This window comes from Muscardinus avellanarius (assembly GCF_963383645.1).
Source record: "Muscardinus avellanarius genome assembly, chromosome: 8".
Classification (NCBI taxonomy): domain Eukaryota; kingdom Metazoa; phylum Chordata; class Mammalia; order Rodentia; family Gliridae; genus Muscardinus; species Muscardinus avellanarius.
This window is the reverse complement of record NC_137794.1, coordinates 60,623,789-60,651,378: the sequence shown is the minus strand read 5'-3', so window position 1 is coordinate 60,651,378 and position 27,590 is coordinate 60,623,789. Positions and strand designations below refer to the sequence as shown.

Below are 27,590 nucleotides of genomic sequence, written 5' to 3'. Positions count from 1 at the left end.
TGTAGCAATAACTTTTATATAAATACTGTAACTTCTATGAAGACATGATCTAATGCTTTTACACATAATAGACCTCAATCGATATGTCAACCGACAAACTGAACCACTGAGGAAGCAGCTGGTCCTATAAGCACTGAAGCCCTTCCACAGCCATAGAATTAAAAGGAAGTGGTGCGTGTGTGCCTCCTCCAACTCCCCCTACCCCAACTCAACTGCTACACCCAGAAAAAAACCCAAGCCAGGAAATACAGCTAGACATGGCTCAAAATAGGAACACAGAAAAGCAACATTTTATAAAGGAAACAGATTTCAAACAAAGGGGCTGGATAAAAAGGAAAGGCATGGGCTCCGGGCACTGTAACTCCACACGTGCTAACAGCATAATACACAGATGCCCTAGGGGGTTTTATCCAGCATCCTTTGGCCTCCTTTGCTAGGGTAGATGACTGGCCTATTACTCAAGGAACCAGTGTTCCCTGGTGAATATCAAAATGCACCAATTTTCACCAGACTGAATTAGTCACTGTATTTCCCTCCTAAATAAGCTGCAGTAAAGGCCATCTAATCTAAAGAACTATAGAGCCACACATCATTTCAGAGGATTTCTGCTGTACATTCTGGATAACATCTGCCTTTTTTAGACAGCCAACTATCATTCTAAAATGTAAGGGGCTCCAGAATAGGACCCAGCCGAAGACATATTCTGCTAAGACTAGAAGACCCAGATGTTGCTGATGCCATTGTGCTAAAATGCCGCCACAGGAAACACCCTACACGAGAATCCGGTGAACCTGACTTGTGAGAGCAAAAGTGTGCTCACTGCAGACACCGCTCAAACACCCAGGGCTGCTGTGGAGGCCCCAGGAAATACAACAGGATCCAGGCTAGATGGATTCAAATACGTTGTCTCACTAACATCAAAAACCTAGCACCAAGCTGGGCGCCGGGGTGAGAACCTGACATCCTAGCTGGTCAGGAAGTTGAGGCAGGAACACGGCAAGTTCAAAGCCAGCCTGGACAACTTAGCAAGACCCTGTCTCAAAAAATAATATTAATAAAAAATTCTGGGGAATATAGCTCAGTGGTGGAACAGACCTGGGTTCAGCTCCCAGTGCTGCCAAAAGGAAAAAAAAAAAAAAAAAGCCCTAATATCAAACACTTCCTGTAGCCCCATGTCCAACTATTTCATACAACCATTTAATAACACTCTCATTTATAACAAATTAGAACAGATGTGAGCCCAGAACATAAGCATAATTATGGGGGGCTAGGGCTGCAGCTCAGTGGTAGAGAGCTCGCCTGGCATGCTCAAGTCCCTGGTTTTGATGCCCTGCACCAGAAAACTAAGACTCATTGTGCAACTCCCTACAAGGGCGGACAGCTGCTGTATTTGCCAACCTGGTATCTATCCTCGCTCGCCCCCGTGGGGTGGACTCTACTCCTTGACCCTAGGAACAGGCACATCACGCAGGCACAGCCATCTCCTTGGCTGTGGTGATGATTTAGGAGCATGTACATGATCCACACCTACAGAATCAAAGGCAAACCTGGAACTTGTGAGGGAAAAGAAGCCCTTTCCATTGCAAGCAATGGGTTGGGAGAACAAAAAGAAGATATGGCTATAGGATTCCAGATGAAAAGGGCCCACCTAAAGTACAGCTGCATAGAGAACAGCTCAGGCAAGAGAGACCAAGTTCTGATGACAGTGCTTGACCCCTTGATCCAGCCATGCCTGAAGGAAACTGTTCTCCAGGACTTTCTATTTATCTAAGCCATTGAGTTCCATCTTCATCACTTGAACCAACTGAGCTTGGTTCAAAGCCACTTGGAACCTAAAGAGTCTTGACTGGTTATCTTTCAATAAAAACTTGCTTTGCCTCTAATGAGCACAGAAATACTAACTCAGAAGATTGAAATAATAATTTTATGTTAATATAATAGTAAAGAAACACACGGGAGCAGGTGTAAGTCCACAGGAAAATCTAATGGGACTTGGCCCCACCCCAGGTTAGATTACGATCATGTCATCCCTGTCAGGAGAAATTCAAGATCTTTCCATACGGAATGACACAGGAAGCAGGTCTCTAGATTTCTGTCATAACACTCCAAAGCTTATCCAACCTTTTATTACATGTCTAAAAAGATTATATGAGAAATTTTTTTAAAGCAGTTTAAAAAAATTGCACAGCAGTAAATCCCGAGTGTTTAGTTGATGAAATTTACTGAATGCTGACTCTGTATCACACACTCCATTAGTTTCCACAACCAAGGCAAAACCCACATTTAAGATCTGATCAAATTATCTCACTTACACTCCACTCAGTACATTAATAGACTGTGTCTTCACTCCATATCCGGTCTCCTTTAGATTGGCAACAATTCCTAATACATCGATACTGGAACCTTTGGATCCAAAGTTTTTTTCACTGTACATTATCATGTGAGCATTTGTAAAATCCTATCGAGCAAAAAAAAAATAAATAAAAATTCAAAGGATATTCATATGTTAATCAAAGAAATCCAGTAATAGCCATTAGCTTTTCTTTAGCTCACCCCTATTATAGGCCGTAAAGACTGAAGTTCTCCATTATAACCTCCCCAGTCTTTCCAGTCCTTGTATTCTCCTTCTTCCAGCAAGTACTGATGACCTGTGAATCCAGGCTTCTCATAAGCAACCCAACTGCAGCGGAAAGAACAGGACAGAATGGTGAATTCTTTTTAGACATTTAAAACTTTCCCCATGTATATATGAGCTTCATCAACAAGTATATAAAGCTAGGCATGAACTTATGTGTTACTATTGGAATCCTCTGAAGTTTAGGAGAATCTACTAAAGAAACAAACCTAAGAAACATACATCAGAGTTCTGTAGAGGAGTGTAGAGGTATGTGTGTGCAGGGTTGTGTTTCTCAATGGATTCAAATTAACCTCAGCTAGTAAAACTTGATAAACTTTCCTCAAATAGTAATTAAAATGTTACAAACTTTTGGATATTCACAGGACCAATTTTAATGTGTTTAGAAAATGTGTGAGAGAGCTATAGAATGCAAAAAGATGGTAAAAATTAGAAAACTATAACCATTTCTGTAGTTTGGAGCAGAATTCTAAATATAGCTGCAGGTTTGGACAGGCCGATTGATCAGTGCTGCAGCTGACCCCACAGTAAACCCTCCAACTGCTGTCCCAAGTCTGGGTCACAGGGGCCGAGGAATAGGTATATGGATACAGTTATCAAAATTCACCATACCATAAAGTCGGGAATATTGTCTTTAGTGGGGACACATTTACTGCTAGATTAAGTGGGGAACCCTCACCAGTTACCCCTATGTACTTACATGCCTCTTAGGACTTTCATAGATCCTACTGACGTAAAGGGCAAATGATCACCTCCCTTCTCTTCTGCCTCGTCTCCTTCCGTGATAACATTACACATGTCTGTTTCTAGTTCTATGCATCTTCCTTCAAAAGAAGGCTTTTCATAAATAAGTACCTACAAGAAAAATGATATATACCACCAATTTGTAAGACATTAAATATCATGACAGTTAAACAATTAAATTGGTTATTTAATATCACTAGGTCCTGGAACACAAAATTTCCTAATCATATTTTTTTTAAAAAAAACTAACCAAATGATATTTGATAATATAGAAAATATTAGACTTTTTTTTTTCCTGATGGGGAAACAGCTCAGAGCCAGGATTCAAAAGACAGTTTTTAAATAATTGGGTTTTGCTGGGTGTGGTGGCACACACACCCCAGCGCTTGGAAGGCTAAGACAGGAGGATCACACAGGTTCGAAGCCAGCCTCAGTGACTTAGTGAGACCCTGTTTTCAAATAAAATACAAAACAGGCCTGGGAGTATAGCCCGGAGGTAGAAAGCCCCTGGGTTCCACCCCCAGTGCCACAAAAAATAAACAAATAAAATAATTGGGTTTTGTTTAATGTTGAGAGCTTATGTTTAAAATTTTCCTTAGGGCAAACTCAGAAACCAGAAGATTCTAAAGTTGCTTTTAAAAACTGAAAAATGATACCATCAAAGTATGTGGCATCAACGTGGGAGACAGGAGAAAGAGAAGAACATTTTTGGAGCAGAAAGAACTAGTCTTGATAAAGCTTCTTCCAGGCTAACTGGCAACCAACAACAGACCAGTGATTAGTAAATACAACCAACAACTGTAAACTTAACACAACAACCCTTCTAAGCCATTTCTCTATACAGGTAGCGAACACTACAGTATGGGGAGTAAGTTGGGGCAACTTCCTTGGGTTGCAGTTATGTGTGATGCACGTTTACACTCACGCACTCTTTCCCTCCCTCTCGCTCACCTTGGGATCTGTAGGGAATTCAACTTTACGGCCACCCTGAAAAGAAAAACAACACAGTAAGACAAATGGTTTTTCACTGCTACCTTACCCATAGCGGTTGGACCTCGCCAGTGATTACGGTCCAGTTTGTTTAATTTACATGAGATGGTACTTAACATAGGATGACAGCATAGAGCAGAGACGCTCGAGCTCCAACTGTACGGGAGGTGTGTTTTATTTGTATTTAACGGAGACAATGTCTCACAAAAAACAAAAGTCTGTATTTCTCTCCTTAAAAACAGTCCTGTGATCCGACATCGCTGGACCTTAAGTCTCACAGGCACCACCTTCACCTTCAGCACTTATCAACGCTGATGCTCCTGGGGTCAGCCTTCAAGGGGCAGGGGCTGGGTCAGCCGGCCCCACCACCCACGCTGCGTCAGCTTCCAGCCAGCTTCACCCAGAGTTCCTGCCTGGCCGCCGCTAGAGGCATCAGAGTTTGCAACCCCTGGCCTACAAAATTGTTGAAATTCGTGCACTACCATTAAGATGAAAACTTAAATATCCCAAACAATGGGTCTGTTGGGGGTTGTCATATTTTTGTAACAAAAAGTTATTAAAAGAAAACTCACCAAAAATAAGCCAGAGACAACATATTACATAAAAATGTGCAATAGGCCGAAAGTTAAAAATCAGCAGTGGTATCTGGATGCAGTGATGCAAACCTGTGACTGCAATGCTTGGGAGGCTGAGATAGAGATCGTAGGTTCAAGGCCAGCCTCAGCAACTTAGCAAGACTCTGATTAAAAATAAATAAATAAATAAGGCCAGGGTATAGCTCTAAGGTGGAATGCCCTGGGTTCAATCCCAAGCACAACAACAACACAAAAAAAGGAAGAAAAAAAGAAAGGGGGAAAAATAAACAACAGTAAAGTCAGAGGATGTTTTCACAAATATATTTAAAAAAAAAAACCCGTAGTTGAAGATGGTTAAATGAACCAAATGAACTGTAATTATGAAGGAATGTGGCTAATTTTATGTGGCAACCCAGAGTTTATGCAACCAAGTTAACTGCCTTTCCAGAAGTAATTCTTTTGGACACTATGAATGTCAGAGCTTTAAATCATCAAGGCATTGCCTTTCAGTGTTCAGCAATCAGTTCTTTCAATACATTCACAAAACTAACCCTACTTGTTCTTTGAAAATGGATTTAACTTTAGAAAAAAAGCTCAAATTGTTAGCTAAAATAAGGCCAGCAAATATGCAGATAATGAAACCAAATGCTTTGGCAGGAGGAATACAATTAAGATTCAAAAATATCTATCTTCCTAACTTTCTCACTTGACTCAAACTGACTCTGAAGATAACTGCAAAGCGGAGCCTCACCCACAAGTCTGTAGTGAGAGCTTTGCTCTCACAAGTGTTTAGTGAGCACCTGAGTGCAGCAGGTACTGCCTGCACCTGGGAGGAAAAGACAGAGCCTGGCTCCTCCCAAGGCCTGCAGACCAGCAGAAGAGACAAGGGAAATACAAAGCTCCGTCTAAGGCAAATACTTGGGAGGGTGACATTCATCTGGATTTCCAGCACCCCCACCAGCTGCCGCCCAGCCCATTCCCAGCTCCGCACCTGGGCTCCTGCAGTGCACTCTCTGGCAGCTCCATCTATAATCACCCTGCTGGCTTTTTAAGACTCAACTTGATTTATTGAGAAGCTTTCCTAACCCTCCTCCTCCTCTGTCAAATCACCCACAAGCTGGAGTTCTATTTATCCTTCCTCCCATTTTTCCATGAATGTTTAATTTCTTACTCTCTCCACTATTAGCCCCACAGTGAGCAATACTTTGTGTGCACACCTGCAACTCTGCCAGGTGGGCATGCCTCGAAGGCAAAGGGCGTCACCTTATCCATGGTATCCACCTGTAGCACCTAGAAAGTTAGGGTTCTGTTACTTCTATCTAGCAACATGCCTGGTCTACTACACATTTGCTTTTAAAAAACAACCTTGCCAGGCGTGGTGGCGCACGCTTGTAATCCCCACGCTTGGGAGGAGGAGACAGGAGGATCGCGCTGGCTTAAGAGACCCTGTTTCCAAATAAAAATATAAAATAGGTCTGGGAGTGTAGCCCGGAGGTAGAGGGTTTCCAGGAACCCCAGTACCACCAAAAAACAAACGAAAAAACAACCTTTATCACTTCAACACTTTGTCCTGTGAGTTAGCAATGTCACACCACCAAGGCGTCCCTTTGAGTTTGAGCTTTACCATTTTCAGAGGCCGCATGGATCCAATGTATGCTTCTTGTGTATCCCAGAAGGATAAGTCGGGGTATTCACCCGGCTCCAAGATAAAAGGAACACCTTGAAATCCAGGCTCTTCGTAAATCAGCCATCTACAAAATACCAAGAAGAAAGAAAGAGACAGATCATCATTCATTTCAGTTTTCCTCCTCTCTGACACAAAGGTTCCCCCACTGACAAGAGAACGAGAATGGGAGAGGACATGGACCCACTCGATAGCTGGTAGCACTTAGATGTTAGGGTACCGCTGGATTCCAGGAGGAGCAAGCCCTGCTGTGCTCCTCATCCTGACCTTTTACCTTCCTCCTTGGCGGGCTTTGCCCCCTTATTTTAATTCGTATGATTAATTGCTGCTAAGTGTAAACATCCCTATTATTTCCAAGTCATATAAGTAGTTATCTTTTTACACTGTATTTACTTGGAGAGGCCCTTGTTAGGAAATCTGAAGGCCTGATTTAAAAGGAAACACCTCATTTGTAACCAAAGACCAGGGTGTTCCCCCTAATCATTTTTCATGGTGTCAAAACTCAGTGTCAGCTAGCATCTCCCTGGAGCGCATAAGGAATGCCACCCAGAATTTCACCCAGTCCTCACAACAATGCTATGAGGAAGGAATGCTGCTGTCCCCATTTTATAGATGAACTTAAGTAAATTGCCCCAGGCCAGACAGCAATAAGTGGGGTGAGCCAAGCTAACTATGGGGTGTGTGTGTGTGTGTGTGTGTGTGTGTGTGTGTGTACTGAACTCACAGGCAATCTACCACTGAGCTACTTTCCCAGCCCTTTTTCAGTTTGAAACAGGGTCTTGCTAAGTTGCTGAGGGTATTGAAACCTGTGATCCTCATAATCATCTCAGCCTCCCCAAGGGCTGGGATTACAGGTATGCGCCACTACTACCAGCTTCCTAATCATATTTTGATGGCAATTTCTCCCATTCCAGGGGCTGTGCTGAACATAATTTACTCTATTCACAAATGCTTAGGGTCATCACTGTGAGCACCACTTAATGTACAGTGGTACCCTCTGGGGCTCGGAAGGCTGCTTGTTCCCAGGCTGCCAAGCTCTTTGACTTCTTGGTTCTGATTTTAATGGCTTTGCAGTACCGCGCCCTCAGGTTTGTTAACTGTCACTTCAGCTTGAGTCAGGGAACCAGCAGCCCCACCCTCCTCTCCTGTGCAAAACCAGGAAACCATAAAATCATGCCTGCTAGAACTGACTCCAGAGACTTCAAGGACTTGTAAATCTCTTCACTCCTGGCAGGACTGAAGGCGAGGTTGCTAGAAAAGTAGCTCTTATATATAAGAGAGTATATAAGAAAGGTTACTGTACCCCCTTGATCTGCAAATAGAGTTCCTGGTGATCTGGTGATGGCTTACACTCTCCAGCTCTTTCTTAGTCTGGCTCAAATGCCCAGCTGTGCTACCGCCCATGTTATGCCCCCCAGACTCCCTGCAAAAGGAGGATGGCCCTAAATGAAACCTACCAGCAAAACAGGTCTGACGCTACCTCTTTGCTTTTGTCTTACCCACATTTTGAGCCTAAGGCACATTTTTAGTGATGGTTTTTGTTAAAGATTTCTCTGTACAAATTAGTAATTTATTTAGACTCACTAATTACATGGGGATTTACAATTAGAATCGGATCAAAGCTTTGTATACACACACACACACACACACACACACACACACACACACACGAATGCTAGGAGGCCAGGTGTGGTTTACCAGAGGGGGATCAAAGCTAACCTACAGGGTTGAAAGTCAGGACACAGGTACTGGGGGAGAGTGGGTGAGGATGAATTGGAAGGGGCCTAAAGGAGGGGGCTTCTGAGATGCTAGAATTTTCTATTTCTCAATGTAGGTGATGGCTATGTTGTATGTTCATTTTGTGAACTCAGCTTATGCACTTACAGCTTATTGTATACCTTTCTGTACAAACATTACACTTTTTTTTTTTTTTTGGTGGTACTGGGGTTCCTGGAAGCCCTTCTACCTCTGGGCTACACTCCCAGACCTATTTTATATTTTTGAAACAGGGTCTCTTACGCCAGCACAGCTGGCTTCGAACCTGCGTGGTCCTCCTGTCACCTCCTCCCAAGCGCAGGGATTACAAGCGTGTGCCACCACGCCGGGCCAAACATTACATTTTAAAGCAAATTAACATAGGTATGCATATGTTGCTGTAGTTCTCTGTTTTCAACCCCTTTGGAAAAATACCCAGGAGTGGTAAAGCTGGATCGTATGGTGGATCTATTCCCAGTTTTCTAAGGAATACCTATGTTCATAGCAGCACAATTTGTAATAGCCAAAATTTGGAAACAACCTAGGCCCCATCAACAGATGAATGGTTTGCAAAGTTATGGGAAATACACACAATGGAATTCTATTCAGCTATAAAGAAGAACAAAATCACGTCATTTGTAAGAAGATGGAAAGGTCTGGAAAGCATTATGTTAAGTGAGATCAGCCAAACACAGAAAGAGAAGGGACATATGTTTCCTCTAATATGCCCAAACGAGTGAGCAGTGGGGATACCAGAGGGACTCCAGATAATGGAAGGGAAATCTCAGCAAAGTTTGAATGGAAAACTAAGAGAGGAAGGAGGCTGAACTTGACTGATGAGCGGTTATTTCCAAATAGGTGTAAAAGTACGAATATAGCAAGGTTAGCCTGGGTATTAAGAATCAGGAGGGGGGAAGGGAAACAAGGGGGGGTAGAGGGCACCAAATACAGATTAAATGTATAACATTTACTTTCAATAAAATAAATTAAAAAAATAAATAAATAAAAATAAAAAATAAAAAAACAATTCCACTTAATTAAAAATAAAAAAAAATAAATAAATCAAATTAACTGAAGAATGACTGTAATGCCCCTAAAGCCACAAGCAAACAGAGGCTAAGAAAAGGGTACTTTAAACTTCCTTTAGTTTAAAGCATGATAGCAAAGAATGCATTATGTATTTTTTGGGGGGAGGGTCAAAGCTACATAATGATTTTGTGCCCTAAAAATGACAGTTCTGTAATAAATTGTTATTAAGCTCAAAGGTCTCAAAGCCTGACTCTTTCACAAGTAAACCAGCTTCATTTTTCTTGAACAGGATGTGTGAATCATGAACAGTGATTCTGAAATTTTGAAACAATGCTTACCCAAAAATCCTCTTCACTTAGCTCTTCTCTTCTTGAGTTCTGAAGGGACTTATTCATCTGATACTAAAATTTCATTTTCCCAGAAGCATCTGAGTTAGTCACATACCATGTATAGAAGAAAGGCAATTTGGGGTAGAGGAGAATTTGCTAAGATAACTGAACATATACATAGAGACACCTGAAAATACGTTGCCCCGAGAGTGCTTCCTTGGCAAGGGAACCCACCAGGAACTCACAACTCACATACAGAACATGATTCGCTTTTCCTGCATCCTGTTCCAACAAGACACAGTGCTTATGAGGTGAGCAGGAGAGGGGAACCACCATCAGGCACTGTTATTTCTGTTTCTACAGGCACTTTTTCTTTTCTGTGCAATTAGGTCATAATGTTTTGCTAAGACACAGGAAAAAAAAGTACCACTTTATGGTTGTGCTTAAACTGTACAACTCTAAAGCATGAGCTTATTTTTCTAACAAACACAATGCATGGAAATATATTCATAAAAAATACATGTGAATGTTGCAAAAGCAAAAACAATGGGTATTCATATGTCATGAAAATTTGTGTAATTATTTTTAAAAAATACCCTTTGAGTCACATAAGAAAAAAGTCAATTTTATCTTATTCACTTATAAGTAGCTTATAAATACCACGTAAAAAGCAAAGCTTAGCTTACAGCATTTCCAGCTGGATCCTGAGACCTGGCTGAACATGAATGTTTACTATTCATAGAAACCAAGCAGATACTTGAAAGGTTAAATATGAATGTGCCTTGTTCACATGGCATAAATTCACATTAAATATGAATGTGGACTGTGACTCTCAAAGGGGAAACTGACAGTAGGGAGATGTGGAGGGGGCATCACTCCAACTAAGTGAGCAAATGTGGCGTCCTCGTGGGCGGGAGGCGGCAGAGGCCACCAGATGGGATGCGACGGATATACACAGTACCGCCTAGACAAAGCACCCTTGCCCAAAATACCCACCCAAACCTGACCATGGAGCTATCCTGAGTATCCAGAAAACCCAGGCATGGAGGGACAAATTAGATGACACCATGAGAAAATCCCTACCATGTTATATTCTCTAACACAGCTGGCTTATGTTCCTTAAAAACTGGAAATGAAGAGATGAGGGTACTTCAGAGATTAAGAGACCTACCAAAGCCAGGCTTGGTCATGCACACCTTTAATCCCAGTACTTAGGAGGCTGAGGCAGGAGAATCACAGGTTCAAAGCCAGCCTCAGCAACTCAGAGAAAAAAAGGACTGGGGTGTAGCTCAGAGGTAGAATGCCCCTGGGATCAATTTCCAGTACCACAGGAAATTGTACCACCTCCAGTACTGTAACTCTTTTAAAGAGAGAGACTTACAGAAACAGGCCAACAAAATGCATTAATATGACTCCTGGTTGGGAGGGGGGAGAAAGAGAGGGAGGGAGGGAGGGAGGGAGGGAGGGAGGGAGGGAGAGAGAGAAAAGACATTCATAAGCTAATTGGGAAAATATGGGTATGGGCCATAGATTATATATTATCATAAATATATAATAATTTTCTTAGGAAATAATGATAGTTGAGCCAGGCATGGTAGCACACGCTTGTAATCCCAGTACTTGGGAGGCTGAGATAGGAGGATTCAGGTTCATGGCCAGCCTTAGCTGCTTAATGAGACCCTCTGCAACTTAGACCCTGTTTCAAAATAAAGAATAAAAACTAGGGCTGGGGGTGTAGCTTGGAGATAGAATGCCCATGGGTTCGATCCCCAGCACCACACACACACACACACACACACACACACACACACACACACACAGAGTTATGCAGGAGAAGGTCATTGTAAAGAGATTCAGGCTGAAGTAGATAGGATAAAGGGGCATGCTATCTACAGCTTACTGTCAAGTACTCAGAAAAAAAAGATAACATGAATATGGCAGAATTTATGTTACGTGTGTTTACTGAACTGTTCTTCCTATTTTGGGGTATGTTTAAAAGCTCTTATAATATTGTAATAAAAATTGGGATCTGCTAGGCACAGTGGCACATGCGTGTAACTAACTAATCCCCCAGTACTGAGATCACAAGTGTGTGCCACCACACCCAGCGAAGCCCACACCTTGAACTGACATCTGAGGAATCTTTCCAGATCCTAACAGAAATGAGCAGCAAGAAAAAAGACATCTATCACTAGGCAAGTTCATCATAAACTATCAGCAAGAACAGGCATGTAACTACCCACTTGGGAAACACAGCTAACCTTTCTGAAAAAGTAAGACATTATTAGCTGGGTGTAGTGGCGCACACCTGCAATCCCAATACGTGAGAGGCTGAGACAGGAGGATTACAGGTTCAAGGCCAGTCTTGGCAACTTAGTGAGACCCTGTTTCAAAATAAAATAGGGATAGGGTTGTTGTTTGGAGGTAGAATCTTCATGGGTTCAATCCTCAGTACCAAAAATAAATAAAGTAGGAGACATTATTTAGGTATAGCTCAATATGTTCCAACATAACCCACACCTGAGTCATGAAACATTCCAGACACTGAGATTAAAGTCTTATGGCAGACAGCCTTTTCCATCCTATTCCAAGTCAAGGATATTGCTCAATATCAGTGCTGTAGGGGCAGGGGAGATGTACAGATTCCAATAGATCTCTCTGATTAAAGACAGCAAGAAAGACATGAAGGCATTTTCTTTTGGTTAGATTCCTACTCTTCCTCCCACTCTCTAAATACAAGTACATAAGGTCCACACAGCACCTCTTCCCTCAACTGTACACACTCCCCGTGGGCTCTCATCCTGACCCTGATTTAACACGTTCTCTGTGCTGAGGACGCCTGCATTCTCTCCCTTGCTCTCCAGCCGCACCTTCCCGATCACCTTCCCGCCGTCCTACATGAACGTGCAGTTGGCATCTCAGACTTACTGAGTCCAAAGCAATCTCCTGAATTTCACTCTCCCTCCCAATGCTCCTCCAAGTCTTCTCCATCTCACTACAGCCCAGGGTTTTCCCAACCCTGGACATTCTCAGCCCTCACACCCCACATGTGATCTGCCAGTTCTACCTTCAAGATGCCTCCAAATCATGACCATTTCCCCCCACCATTATCACACGGACTAAGCCACCATCACCTCTTGCCTGTGTGATGACAGTTGCTTCCTACCTGGTTTCTCTGTTTGACCTCACTCTATTTACACTCTAGCTCTACCCAGCAGTCAGAGTGAACCTTCTAAAACACAAATTAGAGCCGGGCGTGGTGGCGCACACTTGTATTCCCCACGCTTTGGAGGTGGAGACAGGAGGATAACACAGGTTCGAAGCCAGCCATGCTGGCTTAAGAGACCCTGTTTCCAAATTTTAAAAAATATAAAATAGGTCTGGGAGAATAGCCCAGAGATAGAAGGGTTTCCAGGAACCCCAGTACCACACACACAAAAAAAAATTAGATCAAAATTCTCCAGTAATTTCCAAATTTCCATGTCACTTAAAGTAAGTTGCCCCACCCCCATAGTTTCTAAAGGTTTCCATGACAGGAGGCCTCTCTCCCCCTCTCCCAGCAGCTCACTGTTCCAGCGCCTCGGTCTCCAGATGTTGCCCCTCGTTCCCTGTAGGGCTTTTGCAAACACTGTGCTTCTTCCAGGGACTCGCCCCCTCCTCAGCTAGTCCCATGGAGGACCCCCTCACTCCCTTCAGGGCCTTGCTTAAATGTCAACAAGACATTTCCTTACCGCCCTCTAAAACAGCACTGCCCTGCCCTCTGCAATTTATGCTTCTCGTAGCCCTTCCCATCTGACACATTCCACATTTGTCTATTCCTGCTAGATGGACGGCACCATGACAGCAGGGAGATCACGGCACACTTCCTATTAAGTTAACATTAAGTTTTTAGTTCCTGATGTTTTTTTCTTTTTGTGATACTAGAGATTGAACCTAGGGGTGTTCTGCCTCTGAACTATAACCCCAGCTCTATTTTATTTTTTTGAAACAAGGTCTCACTAAGTAACTGCACGTTGGCCTTGAACCCATGATCCTCCTGTCTCTTGGATTACAGGTATGGGCTACCACGCCCAGTTTAGCTCCAGATTTCTGAGGACCAAAATAAGATTCTGATCTCTAATTTTCCCAGTTCATACTTTCTGCACAATCAAATCATTTTCCCAAAAGAAAAACAATAGCAAACCAAGACTTTCAGTAATTAATAGGATGCAAAAGACATGATTGAAGGATAGTTTGTCATTCACTGTAGGGATATTCTATATCTCTTTACAGGGTAGACTCTAATTTTTTTTTTTTTTTTTTTTTTGGTGGCACTGAGGGTGGAACCCAGAGGCTTTCTACCTCTGAGCTATACTCCCAGACCTATTTTTTTCTATTTTATTTGGAAACAGGGTCTCACGAAGCTGCTGAGAGCCTCACTAAGTAGCTGAGGCTGGCTTCGAACTTAGGCAATCCTCCTGTCTCAGCCTCAAGCGCTGGGATTAGAAGCGTGCGCCACGACGCCTGGCTAAATTTTTTTCTTATTATTGCATGTCTCATTAACAAAAACTTCTGAGAATTCATTGAATATATATTTATAAATCATATATATTACCACTGAACTAATATATTATGCATACACAAAAATTATAGAAAACATATACAAAAACTAAATCATAAAATGAGATTTTGGGGGGTACTGGGGATGGAACACAGGGGCATTCATCTCCAAGCTACACACCCAGCCTATTTTTATTTTTATTTTCATTTTTATTTTTAAATAGGTTGATGAAATCTCACTAGTTGCTGAGGCGGTCCTTGAAACTGAGATCCTCCCATCCCAGCCTCCCGAGTACTAGAATTACAAGCGTGCACAACCACACCTAGTTTAAAATGAGATTTTAAATAAAATATATAAAGCAGCTTTGGTGGTATTTTTCTTGCATCTCACTGGACATCTTTCACGTGCCCTTGGCTGTACACTCCACTTTAAAGACCACATTCTTTACTTTTGCAGCCTGTGCTTTTTATCCTAATTTCTCCCCTCTCTGATATATTCCTATTTCCTTCAACATTTTCTTGCAGTTTCCTGTGATTTATGAAAACAACGTCCTAGAGGTTTTCAACAGCATTGTGTGAAAATGTTAAAGGACCATGTGTGTTGGCTTCCATCCCACCTGGACTGTCTGGGCACATACATTCAATTAGCTCCCTTGAACTACCATAAAATTGTAACCTGCTACGCAGCTTTGAACGCATTAGGTTCCCTGTGATAAGGAAAAAGCCCTACATTAAAAATGCACTTCCAAGCCAGGCGTGGTGGCACACGCTTGTGATATCCCAGCATTCAGGAGGCTGAGACAGGGGACAGCCTCAGCTACTTAGTGAGGTCCTTTGCAACTCAGTGAGAACTTGTTTCAAAATAAATAATAATAATAATAATAATAAATAGGTCTAGGAGTATAGCTCAGAGGTAAAATGCCCCTGGATTCCATTCCTAGTACCACACACACACACGCACGCACACACACACACACACACACACACACAAACACACACACACACACACACAGCGCACGCACTTCCCCCTACACTTCCTCTAATAAACTGTTATTGTTTATAAGAGAAACAAATAGTAACATGGGCACAAAAGAAAAAAACTCAACAGGACAAGTCAGTATCTTAAGTCCTCTTTCTAGTACTACACTCACTAAAAGAAAAAAAAAAAAGCCTCATTAAAATTGTATTTGAAATAAAGTACTTACGTGCCCCAATGGACTTTAATGGAACAAGTCTTCTGCATTACACCAAATCCTTGCATCTCTTCTGTATCATCGAAGTAGGAATGTAAGAGTCCTAACCCTTCTGGTTCAGTAAACAAATCAATTTGACTAATTCTGTAATCCTGAAGAAAAAAAAATATACACACATGCATAATACGTATACAACTTCACCATATACTTAACTCTGTAGTAACACAATCTTTTTCTTGCAATTGACTAAAATAAGCCTTACAAGCCAGGCATGGTAGTGCACGTTTGTAATCCCAGTACTTGGGAGGCTGAGACAGGAGGATTTAAGTTTGAGGCCAGCCATAGCAATTTAGTGAGGCCCTTAGTAACTCAAATAAAATAAGTAAATAACTTAAATAAAATAAAAAGGGCTGGAGATATAGTTCAGAGGCAAAATGCCCCTGGCTTCAATCCCCAGTATCACGCAATGATGATAATAATAATAAGCCTTACATATACACATACATCTCCCAGGGTACCTGCCATTTTATCCCTTTCCTGTTTACACTATGACTTATTCATCCTATGCCTCTTTTAAAAGAGACATACTGTTTTAGTTATGTATCTTGGTATTAAATTCAAGCAAAGATCAGAAATGCATTAGCATTTCAGCACATCTTTCTCTCATCCTCTCCTGGCTTCCCTTGGTCACGAGTTGGCTCCTCTGCTCTGAGGGAACTGTCCAAGTCCAGAGACCCTAGTCTATAGAATGGCTGCCCGAGGCATCTTCCTCGACTACTGCTTTGTGCCACAGGCTTCTGGGGTTTTCTCTTCTTGACTGTGACTAGACCTCTCTGAAGTTAGTTTGATCTAAAACATAATGGCAAAAACACATTCATGGTGATTACACATCTCTACACTTCAGTTATTGTTCCATGTTTCAAATATCCACAGTCTATCAAACACTCAGAGGCCTCTCCTGGTTGACTACATTAACTGAATATTTACTGAACCTCCTTCCATGCTGCTAAGCTAGGTGAACTATAATGTAGAAGAAATATTAACACTTGGGTTGGTTCAGGTGAGGTTCTCTTAAACATTACCAAAAGGAGCAACACTAATAAATTAAAAAGGAAATTTCTCAAAATGCGTCATGACTTATGTTTCACATTTCAAGACACCATGCACACAATCTGTAAAGAAAATCTAATTCATGACCCATCAGCCACAAATGTGTTCCTGTCCTTCAACATGATACCCATTCAGAACAGTTTTACCCTAGAGAATCAGTCTGAAAAATTATAAATTGTTAAACAAACAAACATTCAAACATTTAAAGTAGTTAAAAAGAGAAACAACTTCAAAATCCACTGAAAGTGGAAATACTAAATAAATGGTGATAATTTATGAATTACATAAGTAACATTTTAATGAAATATAATGTTCAGCTAAACCTCAAATCACATAGTAATATGAGAAGCATTTGCCACATTTGGTCTGTTATTATCGGATCTCTTTACCAAGATGCTTCACTTTCTTTACCCCACCTTCCTGCATGTGCCCAAATCCTCACCCCATGAGATCCCAGCACTTCCCCAGTCACAGTCTATGTAACCCACGATAACGTGACCTTAGGAAAATTACGGTTACAACTACAGAAAGAGCAGATTTGAATATGGCCACAAAGGGTGGAGAATTCAAAATGGTGAGGGGAGAAGTCATTTCACAGGGGTGGGATTCAGAGGATACTTTCAATATTATTTAAGCAACAAATAAAAGGGTAAGTAAACTATTTCACTAATAAGGACATTTGGAAATAAGGCTCTTTATATCTTCTTATGGCTTATCACTTAAAACCATTAAAAGGTAAATCAGTTAGAATACCAATTATCATCCAAGTCACTCAAAAATGTTGGCCTAGGAAACAGGTGATACTTTGCTCTGCCAAAAATTGTTACTCACTCTTACTCATTCTCATTTTAGAGCCTTCTTTTTCTCTTGATTGCATTTCATGACATCCATCTCTATTACACAAGTAAGTGGGATTTTAATTTCCTACTTCAAACACCCATTAATTAATTACTTTTTTGTGTGTGTGGTGCTGAGAATTAAACCTCGGGGCATTCTACCTCTGAATTCTACCCTCAGACCATTTTATTTTTATTCTGAAACAAGGTTTCATTAGGTTGCTAAGAGTCTCACTAAATTGCTTAGACTGGGCTCAAATCTGCAATCCCCCTGGTCTCAGCCTACCAAGTACTAGGATTAAAAGTGTGCACCACTATGCCCAGCTCATTAATTACATTTTTACAAATTCTGTGAGCCACAAGAAAAGACATTGATAACACTTTTCTCATCAACAAATAAAAAGCCAAAAAATGTTATCCAATCCTTAAGTTGCCTCAAACATCTTTTAAAACTACCTAAAACCCTAGAATTAAACTATCAACTGAGTATTTTTGGGTAATCTTTTAAAAATAGAACATCTGTAAACTACTCAAGGTAACCAGATATCATGCAACAATAAAAAAAATTAAGTCAAGGAAAAAATCTGTTCATATAAAATGTATCACAACCAGGTTTCTATATAAGGTATATTTAGGAGATGAGAACAGGGGTTCAGGAGTAAAAGATTTACCTTCAGAGTTTACTGTGAGAAAACACTTCTCAAGCTAGAATGTTTCTTTTCTAATTCATTTAAAATGTAGAATTATTCAAATTATAGAACATATATACATAAAATACCAATCTAATAATTTCCCCAATCACTTACTTCATAAAATGAACATTTTTCTTAAAGTAAGATCACCTCTGACATTCAAAATATACTTCTTGAATGAATAAAATCTAGATTTACCATAACCTACCTGGACCACATGTCTGATTGAACCAATGACAACATGCTTAGCTGACTCTGCTTCCTCGTTTCTTTCCAAAATATCTTCCATGCCCCAGAGCCCAGATAGTTCCAATTCACCTTCCTCTAAGGGGATGGAGTGCCCTTCAAAATTCGGTTTCTCATACAAAATCCAACTAAGAATGAAACACAGCAAAACCATTAGCCAGTCTTGATGAGAGAGGTTTTGGTTACACAAATATTCTGGCTAACACATGTATTATATATCAGTGACTAATTCTCTAGAAACAAACAGCAAAAAACAAACTTTACTGGGTATAATTAAGCCTCTGATAATTTAAGAATTATGTCAGGATCTTAGAGAAACTTTGGATCATTACTATAAATATTATAGAACTACTGATGTTGTATGGAATTGCCAGTTAATGGAGACTTACAAATAATATGTCAGCTAAATGGAAGTTTTTTCTTAAATATGTATTAAACATTTTGGAGAAATTTAACATAAATATTAGATTCAAATCAATGGATATGTGATACAAAGGACTATGTAAATGTTTATGGAAAGCATCTTGTAATTATTCTTCCTAATAGCAGCCAAACACTAAGAAAAACTTCATGTCAATATAGAACCATGCAGCTTTTGTTTTTGGTGGTGGTACTGGGGTTCCTGGAAACCCTTCTACCTCCGGGTTATACTCCCAGACCTATTTTTATATTTTTTTATTTGGAAACAGGGTCTCTTAAGCCAGCGCAGCTGGCTTCCAACCTACGTGATCCTCCTGTCTCCGCCTCCCAAGCACGGGGATTACAAGCGTGCGCCACCACGCCCGGCAACTTTGCTAATTTTTAAACCACACACACATAAAAAGAGCTCTCTCTTTTTTTGGGGGGGCGGGGACAGCCTGGGGATAGAACCTAGGGGCATTTGACCTCTGAGCTACACCCCCTGCCCTATTTTTTATTCTTTATTTTGAAACAGGGTCTAAGTTGCAGAGGGCCTCTCTAAGTAGCTGAGGCTGTCCGCAAACCGCAATCCTCCAGTCTCAGCCTCCCTAATGCTAGGATTACAAGCATGTTCCACTACACCCGGCTAGCTCTCTCCTCTTGATTGCCAACAAGTTTATAAATAATAAAATAAGTAAATAAGTATGTCAGATCAGTTTTTTTATTTATTTACTTTTTTATGGTACTTGGGATGGAATCCAAGGGCATTGTACTTTGGAGCTATAACCTCAAGCCCTATTTTTTTTATTATTTATTTTGAAACGGTCTCACTAAGTTCTGGAGGGCCTAAGTAGCTAAGGCTGGTTGGGAGCCTGCAATTCTCCTGTCTCAGCCTCCCAAGTACTGGGATTATAAGCATGAGCCACCACACCTGGCTCAAAATCAGTGGGTTTTTTTAAAAAGATGGTTTTCTTTATTCAACTTCTTGTTTATTTCCAAGAAGTAATTAAACTGGTAGAAACTGTCAAAGTAGTTTATATTCACCCATTTCTTAAAATTATCTTTTGTCAAAAAACTGTAAAGTAAATTGTTATTTAGATTTTCACTGAACTGTCATTAAAAAGTTAGCGAAAAAAGCCAGGGCATGGTCAGGCACACTTGTGATTCCAGCATTTGGGAGGCTGAGATGGGAGGATCACTGTGTGGACAGCCTTAGCTACTACTTAGTGAGGCCCTTTGCAACTCAGTGAGACACTGTTTCAAAATAAAAAATAAAAAAAATAGAGCTGGGGGTATAGCCTCAAAGGTAGAATGCCTCTGGGTTCCATTCCCAGTACTGAGAGAAAAAAAAAAAAGTTAGCAAAAATATTTTTCCTTAGCCAGGTATGATGGCGCACACTATAATCCCAGTAATTGGAAGGCTAAGACATTGACCATCATCTGGTAACTAAGAAATGCCCTCCACAACTTGGTGATACTGTTTCAAAATAAAAAATAAAATAGGGCTGAGGGTATAGTTCAGAGGTGGACTGCACCTGGGTTCAATCTCCTGTACTACACACACACACACACACACACACACACACACACACACACACACATCTTTCCTTACATATCCTTTTTTCAAAAATCACATGTGACCTGTCAAAATGACTAGTACAAGGTTATTTATTTATTTATTTATTTATTTATTTTACCATACTGGGGATTCTACCACTGAATACAGGCCCAACCTTATTTATCTATTTATTTATTTATTGAAACAGGGTCTCACTCGTTTTTATTTTGAGATAACATCTTGCTAAGTTGCTCAGGCTGAACGTTTGATCCTCCGGCTTCAGTTCCTGAGTAGCTGAGATTACAGGTGCGTGCCATGTCTAATGTGTACAATTCTTTCCAACCTCACTGAAAACTTCTCAGCTTAAAGTATATGCTAGGCCCTGATACATGGCTAATCCAAATCAATGCTATGTGGAGACATATGTTCTCCTGTACATTTCTGATTTTTCTGCCATAAACATGTATCACTCCAATAATCAGAAACATGATTATAACTGGATGTCTTAGATATGAATTCCTCATCTTACTACAAGTAGTACACTCTGCACTTTACATTAATAAGGGCATAAAAGAATTAAGTAGTGAGAACCAACTATGTAACTAAGAAAGTAAAACACACACTGTAAGTCAGGGACCCCAGGTGTGGTTCTTACCAGCCCCTAACGACTTTCACAATTATCACCGGAGAGAGGCTCCATGCACTGCAATCCTGAATGTCACCAAAAACCTCAATGCACTTCTCCGAGACATCGGGTTCGCTGAATATCACAACCTACGAGAAAAATCAAAGTGGCAGTACTTTGTATATCAGATTAAGATAAAATCTAAACTAGAAACAGAAAACAGTCTTACCTTTCCAGGCCGGGGATTGAGTTTATTTTGAACACTTCCTCTAAGTGTCTGTAATCAGATGAATAAAAACAGAATAATTACAACTTTACATACATCCCTCTTTCCTCCACTCATGACCCTTTAAGATCATATTTGCCTTGCGATTCATCAGTTTTGAAATAGGTTCAACTGACTTTATGCCGAAGTTGAATTAAAGCTCTGAGTTTATACTGTTGAGAGGTTTTTCACCTCTAAAGTTGTCAATTCAATTTTTCCTCATTTAAATATCTAGAAGATGAAATCGGAGGATCACAGGCTCAAGGCTAGACTCAGCAATATAGTGGGACCCTGTTTCAAAATAAAAAAGTAAAGAGTGCCAGGGATGTGGCTCAGAGGTAGAATACCCCTGGGTTCAATCCCTAGTACCAAAAATAAATTTAAAAACAAATAAATGAATGAATCTATTTAGACTGTTTCAACCAAGGTCACAAAAGTCAGGCCCATTTTTACATCAATTCATAGAAAAAGAATCAACGAAGAGATTATTATAATTAAAATAATCTCAGTATAATCTTAAATATTTAAAAAAATTAAATGTATTAATCATTTATCTAGAAAAAGCCTCATCAATTTGATGTGTTTATATACACACCCTTTCTGAACCTGTAAATATTTTGTTTTCATAGTAACATCTACCATCATGTAACCACTATTAACTTAAAAGTGTGCATGGCATATTTCACAACATACACTGTACATGGTATATTTAATTCCCACCCCTTTCAATGGTCAGGATACCTTTTTATATGACTTAAAAATAATCATTTTCAAGACCATCTGACAAGACCAGTAAAACCAGAAACACACATGATAGTAAAAATAGCAATTATGCATATAAAAATATTGCAAAACGTGAACTACTTTCAGTGCTGACCAGGGTGCCTCTTGTTAAGAACTGCCTTTGAACTGACAGCTCTTGCTTCACTCTGGGATGGAACATGCCCACGTGACAGAGGAAGGCCCCCGGCAGCAACATTAGAAATCAAAATGGCATATACGTATTTATTTATGTGTACACATTACACGTAGACAAACTGAAGAAAACACCTAAAATTTAAAGTAATTTAGGTAAGACATTAAAATGGAATTATTATATAGTCAACAAAAGCTAGGGTCTAAAGAAAGACCTTTTTTAAAAAAAAAATCATGGAAAGACCTAGGGAAAAAAATAGAGAGCATTTAGGTTCTCTTTTTTCTTCCATCTGACTTGGTTTTCACATAACTTTGTATATGCTGTTGTCACACTTGTCAGGCTGTATTTAGATAGCAAAGGTGATCAAAGAATAAAAAGAACAAAGATGCAATGAGCGAGGGGTGGGCTAGCAGAAAGTCTATTCTTGAGAGAAATAGTTAAGGATCTTTTGATTTCTAAGTGCTCTAGACAAATTCAGTTCTCAAAGTCTGATCCAGATGTCCTCCAGGGTCTCCAAGATAATCTGAGGGGATCCATGAGGTCAAAACCATTTTCAAAATAAGAAGGGGTCATCTGCCATCTCCACCGCTTTCTCTCCCAGGTACCCAGAGGAGTACAATGCTCCATGTGTAATGGTCACTCCTCTGAGGGCTAACAGAACGTGCACTTGTGTTTTCTGCTGTTTTAATTTTTTTTTCTGAGTGTTAATTTCTAATATACTTTATTTTAATAGGCATGACCCACATACACAAAGCAATTTTTTTGTTTGTTTGTGTGTGTGTGTGTGTGTGTGTGTGTGTGTGTGTGTGTGTGTGTGTTACTGGAGTTCCTGGAAGCCCTTCTACCTCTGGGCTACACTCCCAGACCTAATTTTTATATTTTTATTTGGAATCAGGGTCTCTTAAGCCAGCGAGGCTAGCTTTGAACATGCGCGATCTTCCTCTCTCCGCCTCCCAAGCGTGGGGATTACAAGCATGCGCCACCACGCCCGGCTCACAAAGCAATTCTTAATGCCAATGGGTCCTAAGACCAAAAAGCTTGAACCTCACTGGTTTACAAAATCATATGAAAGAGGATCTGCTCCACTGCTGGAAACTCAATTCTGTGTTTTCCAAAGCTTCCAAAAGTACATCCTCTGACAGGATTGTAGCAAAAGCCAACATCAGGCACTGAGACATGCTGCAGGGCCTGGTCCTGGTAAGCTCACAATTCAGGCTTGCCAGCTGGCTGGCTCACAGGTGGGCCACGAACGCAAGTTCCATTCTCATTCCAGATGAGGAGAGCCAAGTTCTAAACCTGATATTCTGCCTTCCTCTTTCATTGTGCTCCCCCAACTTGAGTATCAAGCCTGGAGGCAAAAAGGTAAAAATCTACCTAAAAAACTGGGTAAAGCAAACCACTTCCTGGCTGGGGTGTGGCTCCGTGGTAGAGTGCATGCTTAGCATGTACAAGATCCTGAGTTCAATCCCCAGCACCAAAAATGAACAAACTGAAAACAACTTCTAGCAGTCAGATAAAAGAAGATGGAAGAATCATAATTGTCCCTCAAAACCATATTTTGCTCTCCTCTCTGTAACATTAAGGGAAAGATTCAATGTAAACAAAGACATGTTATGCCCCCCAAACTTTACAGGACAAAACAAGTATTTCCCTGGTGAAAACTAATTCCTAGTAAACAGAAAATACTTTCTCCACTGTATGGAATAACACTTGTTATTTATGGGAAGAACAAGTGAAATCTCACAGCATAAGAGAAAGGAAAAGAAAAGGTATTTTGGGCTGCGTAGGACCTTTTCAAATAGAGGAAGCTGCTTCACAGATCTTCAAAATTCTAAGTAATGAGCAATTTTGCACAGAATAGGTAAGAAGATGTGCTTTATCTTTCTCTAAATTCTCAAAGCATCGTATGTATAATTTTCATAATATAACAAAGAAATTTACATGTGCCTTACACTATGCAGCTGATCTCCCATGTTAGACCACAGATGTCGTGTGAAAAGAGTCTTAGGACCTTTTTATTTGGATCCTGACAGTTCCTAGTACATAGGTTTTCAGATGTATGATGAAGAAAAACTATAGTATACCAGCATAACCATTTCTAAAGAATAACAGGAATCGATCATTGTCTCTCTCTCCTCTGGCAATATAAATATCCCAAATAAATAACCCTATGTTGGTACTTACCATAGAATCTGACAATGACATTCCAGAAAAAGAAACGCTTGGGTCATATCGGCCTGATTTGAACAGACCCACGAAGTCAGTGTCACTGTCCCCATGGTTCAGCAAGTTGGATTTCAGAACACCTCCCATATCATCACTATTCTTCAATTTGGAAAATTCTGAAAACTTTTTTTCTGCCAAGTGGAAGTTGCTTCTGGAATTCAGGTCTTCTTTGTTTTCCTCTTTTTGCAGGTACTTTTCCATGTAGCTTGGACTTTTCAAGCCCGAATGAGATGTATTTGACGAGTTGAAATTGAAGACCTTTAAGGAGCTGTGGGGCAGAAGATTTGATGTTTCTTGATCTGAGCCACAGGGCGGGGCACCCTCAGCAGTGGGCTGAACCGCTGAAGACCGAGAACCATTCTGAGAAGTGCTGAAAGAAGTGGTCATGGTGTTAACTGACGTCACAGAGGGAGAAAAGATTTTGTCCTGTGGTAAAGACGATAACATGCTAGAGAAAAGTGCACTTTTCTCTAGCCTCGACCTCTTAACTGCACCATTGATAACCTCCCTGTTCTCCTTGTCCAATGTTTCTGGAGCAGCCTGAGGTTCACTTTTCCCATTAGTGTTAGTGTGCAAGGACTTTAAGAGGACGCTCTGTTCAGTAGATGCGCGTTTGGGTCTCAGCTTGGATTTGGGGTCGAGGTTCTGCATCAACTGTAAAGCAGGTGACATTTCTGGCTGGCTTTCCTTCTTCTTCCCCAAACCAAAGGTGAACACATTGGAATCAAACACCTTTTCTAAATGGTCCTCGTGAATAGGGGGCATAGCAAAGTGGGGGGCAGGAGAGTTTGGCATCCTGGACTTCTTTTTCTTCTGGGGCACACAAACCGTGCTGTCCATCTTTTTGATAATTTCAGTGAATTTTTCCATATCAGAGGAAGAATCAAATACACTATCATCACTCCCAGCAGAGACATTCAAAAGATGGGTAGGGGTGTCCTGGCCATTCGTAATGTTTTCATCTAGCCTTGGAGACGTTCCTGAATGGTTTCTATCACTGGGAGAGTTGGTGGGGCTGGACTCGGCCCTCAGGGGTGCTCCGCTGCTCTTACTCTGACTCTGGATAGGCAGGGCCTGCTCGGGTTCTGGTGGCATGCCACAAGGGCCTGTGTTTGCCACACATTCCCCTTTGCAAAGAGTGTCTTTGGGCGACGTGCTCTTCTTGCCAGGCACTTCCTCTTGCTGGGGAGCACAAGTTGCCACGGAAACCACTTCAAGTTCATTATTATGACAACTTGGCAACTGTACTTCTCTAACTTCAGAGGTTTCTGAAATGACCTGAGAGCTCATGTCCTGGGTGCTCTCCACGGGAAGCACGAAGGACCTGACCTGGACGAGGACCTTGGAGGGACACTTGGATGGGCCAGAGTTTGCCACATGTTCCTCTTTGCAGCGAGTGTCTTTGGGTGATTTGGGACACTCATTTCCCATGGTTTCTGGGCTATGTTCTGAGGATAGAGGGGTTGCTTCTCCTCCTCCAAGGTGGGAAAGGGGTACTTTTTCATTGTGATGAGACACTGGCAAAACACACCCATTATGGCTTTCTGACACTTTAAGGTCAGTGCAGGGAAAACTGCTTATGGGAGCCTGAGCACATAAGTCTTTGGGCACATCCACAGGAAGGGATGTAGGCAGTAGAAGAGACGGCCCCCTAGATGACTCAGCTGGGCCCTGTGAGTCAGAAAACACACTCTGTGGCTTTGGAAGTGACTCTTTGGTATCAAGAACGGCGGGGATGTCTTGTGTAGTGGCAATTGTATTTTCAAGTACAAGTCCTCTGCTGTCGGCAGCCTTGGAGCCGTCATCTCCTAGGAGCTCATGATCCTTGGCAGGAGTCGGGGCAGCAGCTGCTGGTTCTGATGGACAGCCAGCATCTGTTTGCACATCTGCTTTATCGCCTTGGCTGGGCTGAAGAACAGGAGCTGGGCCCTCAGTGGGCTCTGCTCCCGCTTGCCTGGCTGCAGGGAGAATCTCTTCCTCAGGGGGAGTGACCTTGGTGTCCGCACCGGGTTCCTTCAGGAGCACGCTGCCCTGGGGACTGCTTGGTATTGCTTTCTTTTCAGGTTGCTCCATTTCCTTGGCTTTCTTCACTAAATTCAGCTTCGCCCTCCCAACAAATGTCTTACTAGAGGCAGGAACGGTCCTTGTGCCCCTAATGTCAGCGTGCTTGGGGCTGCTGTTCACTCGCTTGTTTTCAAATAAGGAGATTTTGGTAGCAGTGTTTCCCTTGTGAACTGGCTGGCTAAATGGATTGTGCTCATTTCCCAAACTGTCAGGATTCTTGGGGGTTTTAAGATTTAGTTCCACATGTTTGGGTTTGGCAGGGCTGCAAGAAAAAAGCAGTAGAATAGTTACTGACCTACTTCTAAAAAGTGAACACACAAGCCAACTCGCTAAAAAACGACAAAAAGCTAACATCTCCCTGGTTTATAACATCTATTTTTATGAAACTTTTTAAATAATCCTAAATATGCCACCAACTATTTTCAATAGATGTTTTGCTTGCACATGAAGAATGAGATTATATAGCTAAGAAACTGTAAGGGTGAGGGGCTAATAAGTTTACCATGTATTGACATGTATTACTGTTGGCACTAGAATGAGAAGCTATCAGAGTCTAAAAGATATTAGAACGTAAATATTTAATGTATTCCCATACTTTTTTTTTTTTTTTTTTTTTTTTTTTTTGGTGGTACTGGGGTTCCTGGAAGCCCTTCTACCTCTGGGCTACACTCCCAGACCTATTTTTACATTTTTATTTGCAAACAGGGTCTCCTAAGCCAGCGCGGCTGGCTTCAAACCTGCGCGATCCTCCTGTCTCTGCCTCCCAAGCGCGGGGATTACAAGCGTGCGCCACCACGCCCAGCTTCCCATACTTTAAATATGTAGTTTCCCAGTTTTTAAAATTACAACTTTAAAAAATTATCTTAAAAAGATAGATTATGAAAATATTAATCTATTAACTTTTTTGTATATTTCGTCTTGTCACCCTTCCCTTATAAATTTTTTTTTCTGATTATATGTGTGTTCACTATAGGAAATTTGAAATATATTTTTAAAACCACTTATAGGCCACTTGTAATCCCAGTACTTGGGAGGCTGAGACAGGAGGGTCATAGGTTTGTGGCCAGCCTCAGCAACTAAGAGACCCCATTTCAAAGTAAAGAATAAAAAATAGGGCCGCCAGGCGTGGTGGCGCACCCTTGTAATCCCAGTATTTGAGCACCTGAGGAAGATCGCAGTT

At 41.1% G+C, this 27,590-nt stretch overlaps 1 protein-coding gene across 1 annotated transcript in view; it reads right to left on the bottom strand.

The window, feature by feature from the left end:
* The window catches only part of LOC308266057 (beta/gamma crystallin domain-containing protein 1-like), a gene marked incomplete at its 3' end in the record, with an annotated part of 54,516 nt that overhangs the window by 20,707 nt on the left and 6,219 nt on the right, over positions 1–27,590 (bottom strand). The window contains exons 2-11 of the mRNA XM_080700094.1: positions 24,305–26,672; positions 21,169–21,216; positions 20,970–21,088; positions 18,320–18,485; positions 15,486–15,625; positions 6,569–6,695; positions 4,331–4,366; positions 3,336–3,490; positions 2,554–2,680; positions 2,313–2,458 (exon numbers count right to left, since the gene is read on the bottom strand). Of these exons, the coding sequence (XP_080556220.1) occupies positions 2,313–2,458; positions 2,554–2,680; positions 3,336–3,490; positions 4,331–4,366; positions 6,569–6,695; positions 15,486–15,625; positions 18,320–18,485; positions 20,970–21,088; positions 21,169–21,216; positions 24,305–26,672 (3,432 nt within the window). The remainder of the gene's footprint in view (positions 1–2,312; positions 2,459–2,553; positions 2,681–3,335; positions 3,491–4,330; positions 4,367–6,568; positions 6,696–15,485; positions 15,626–18,319; positions 18,486–20,969; positions 21,089–21,168; positions 21,217–24,304; positions 26,673–27,590) is intronic.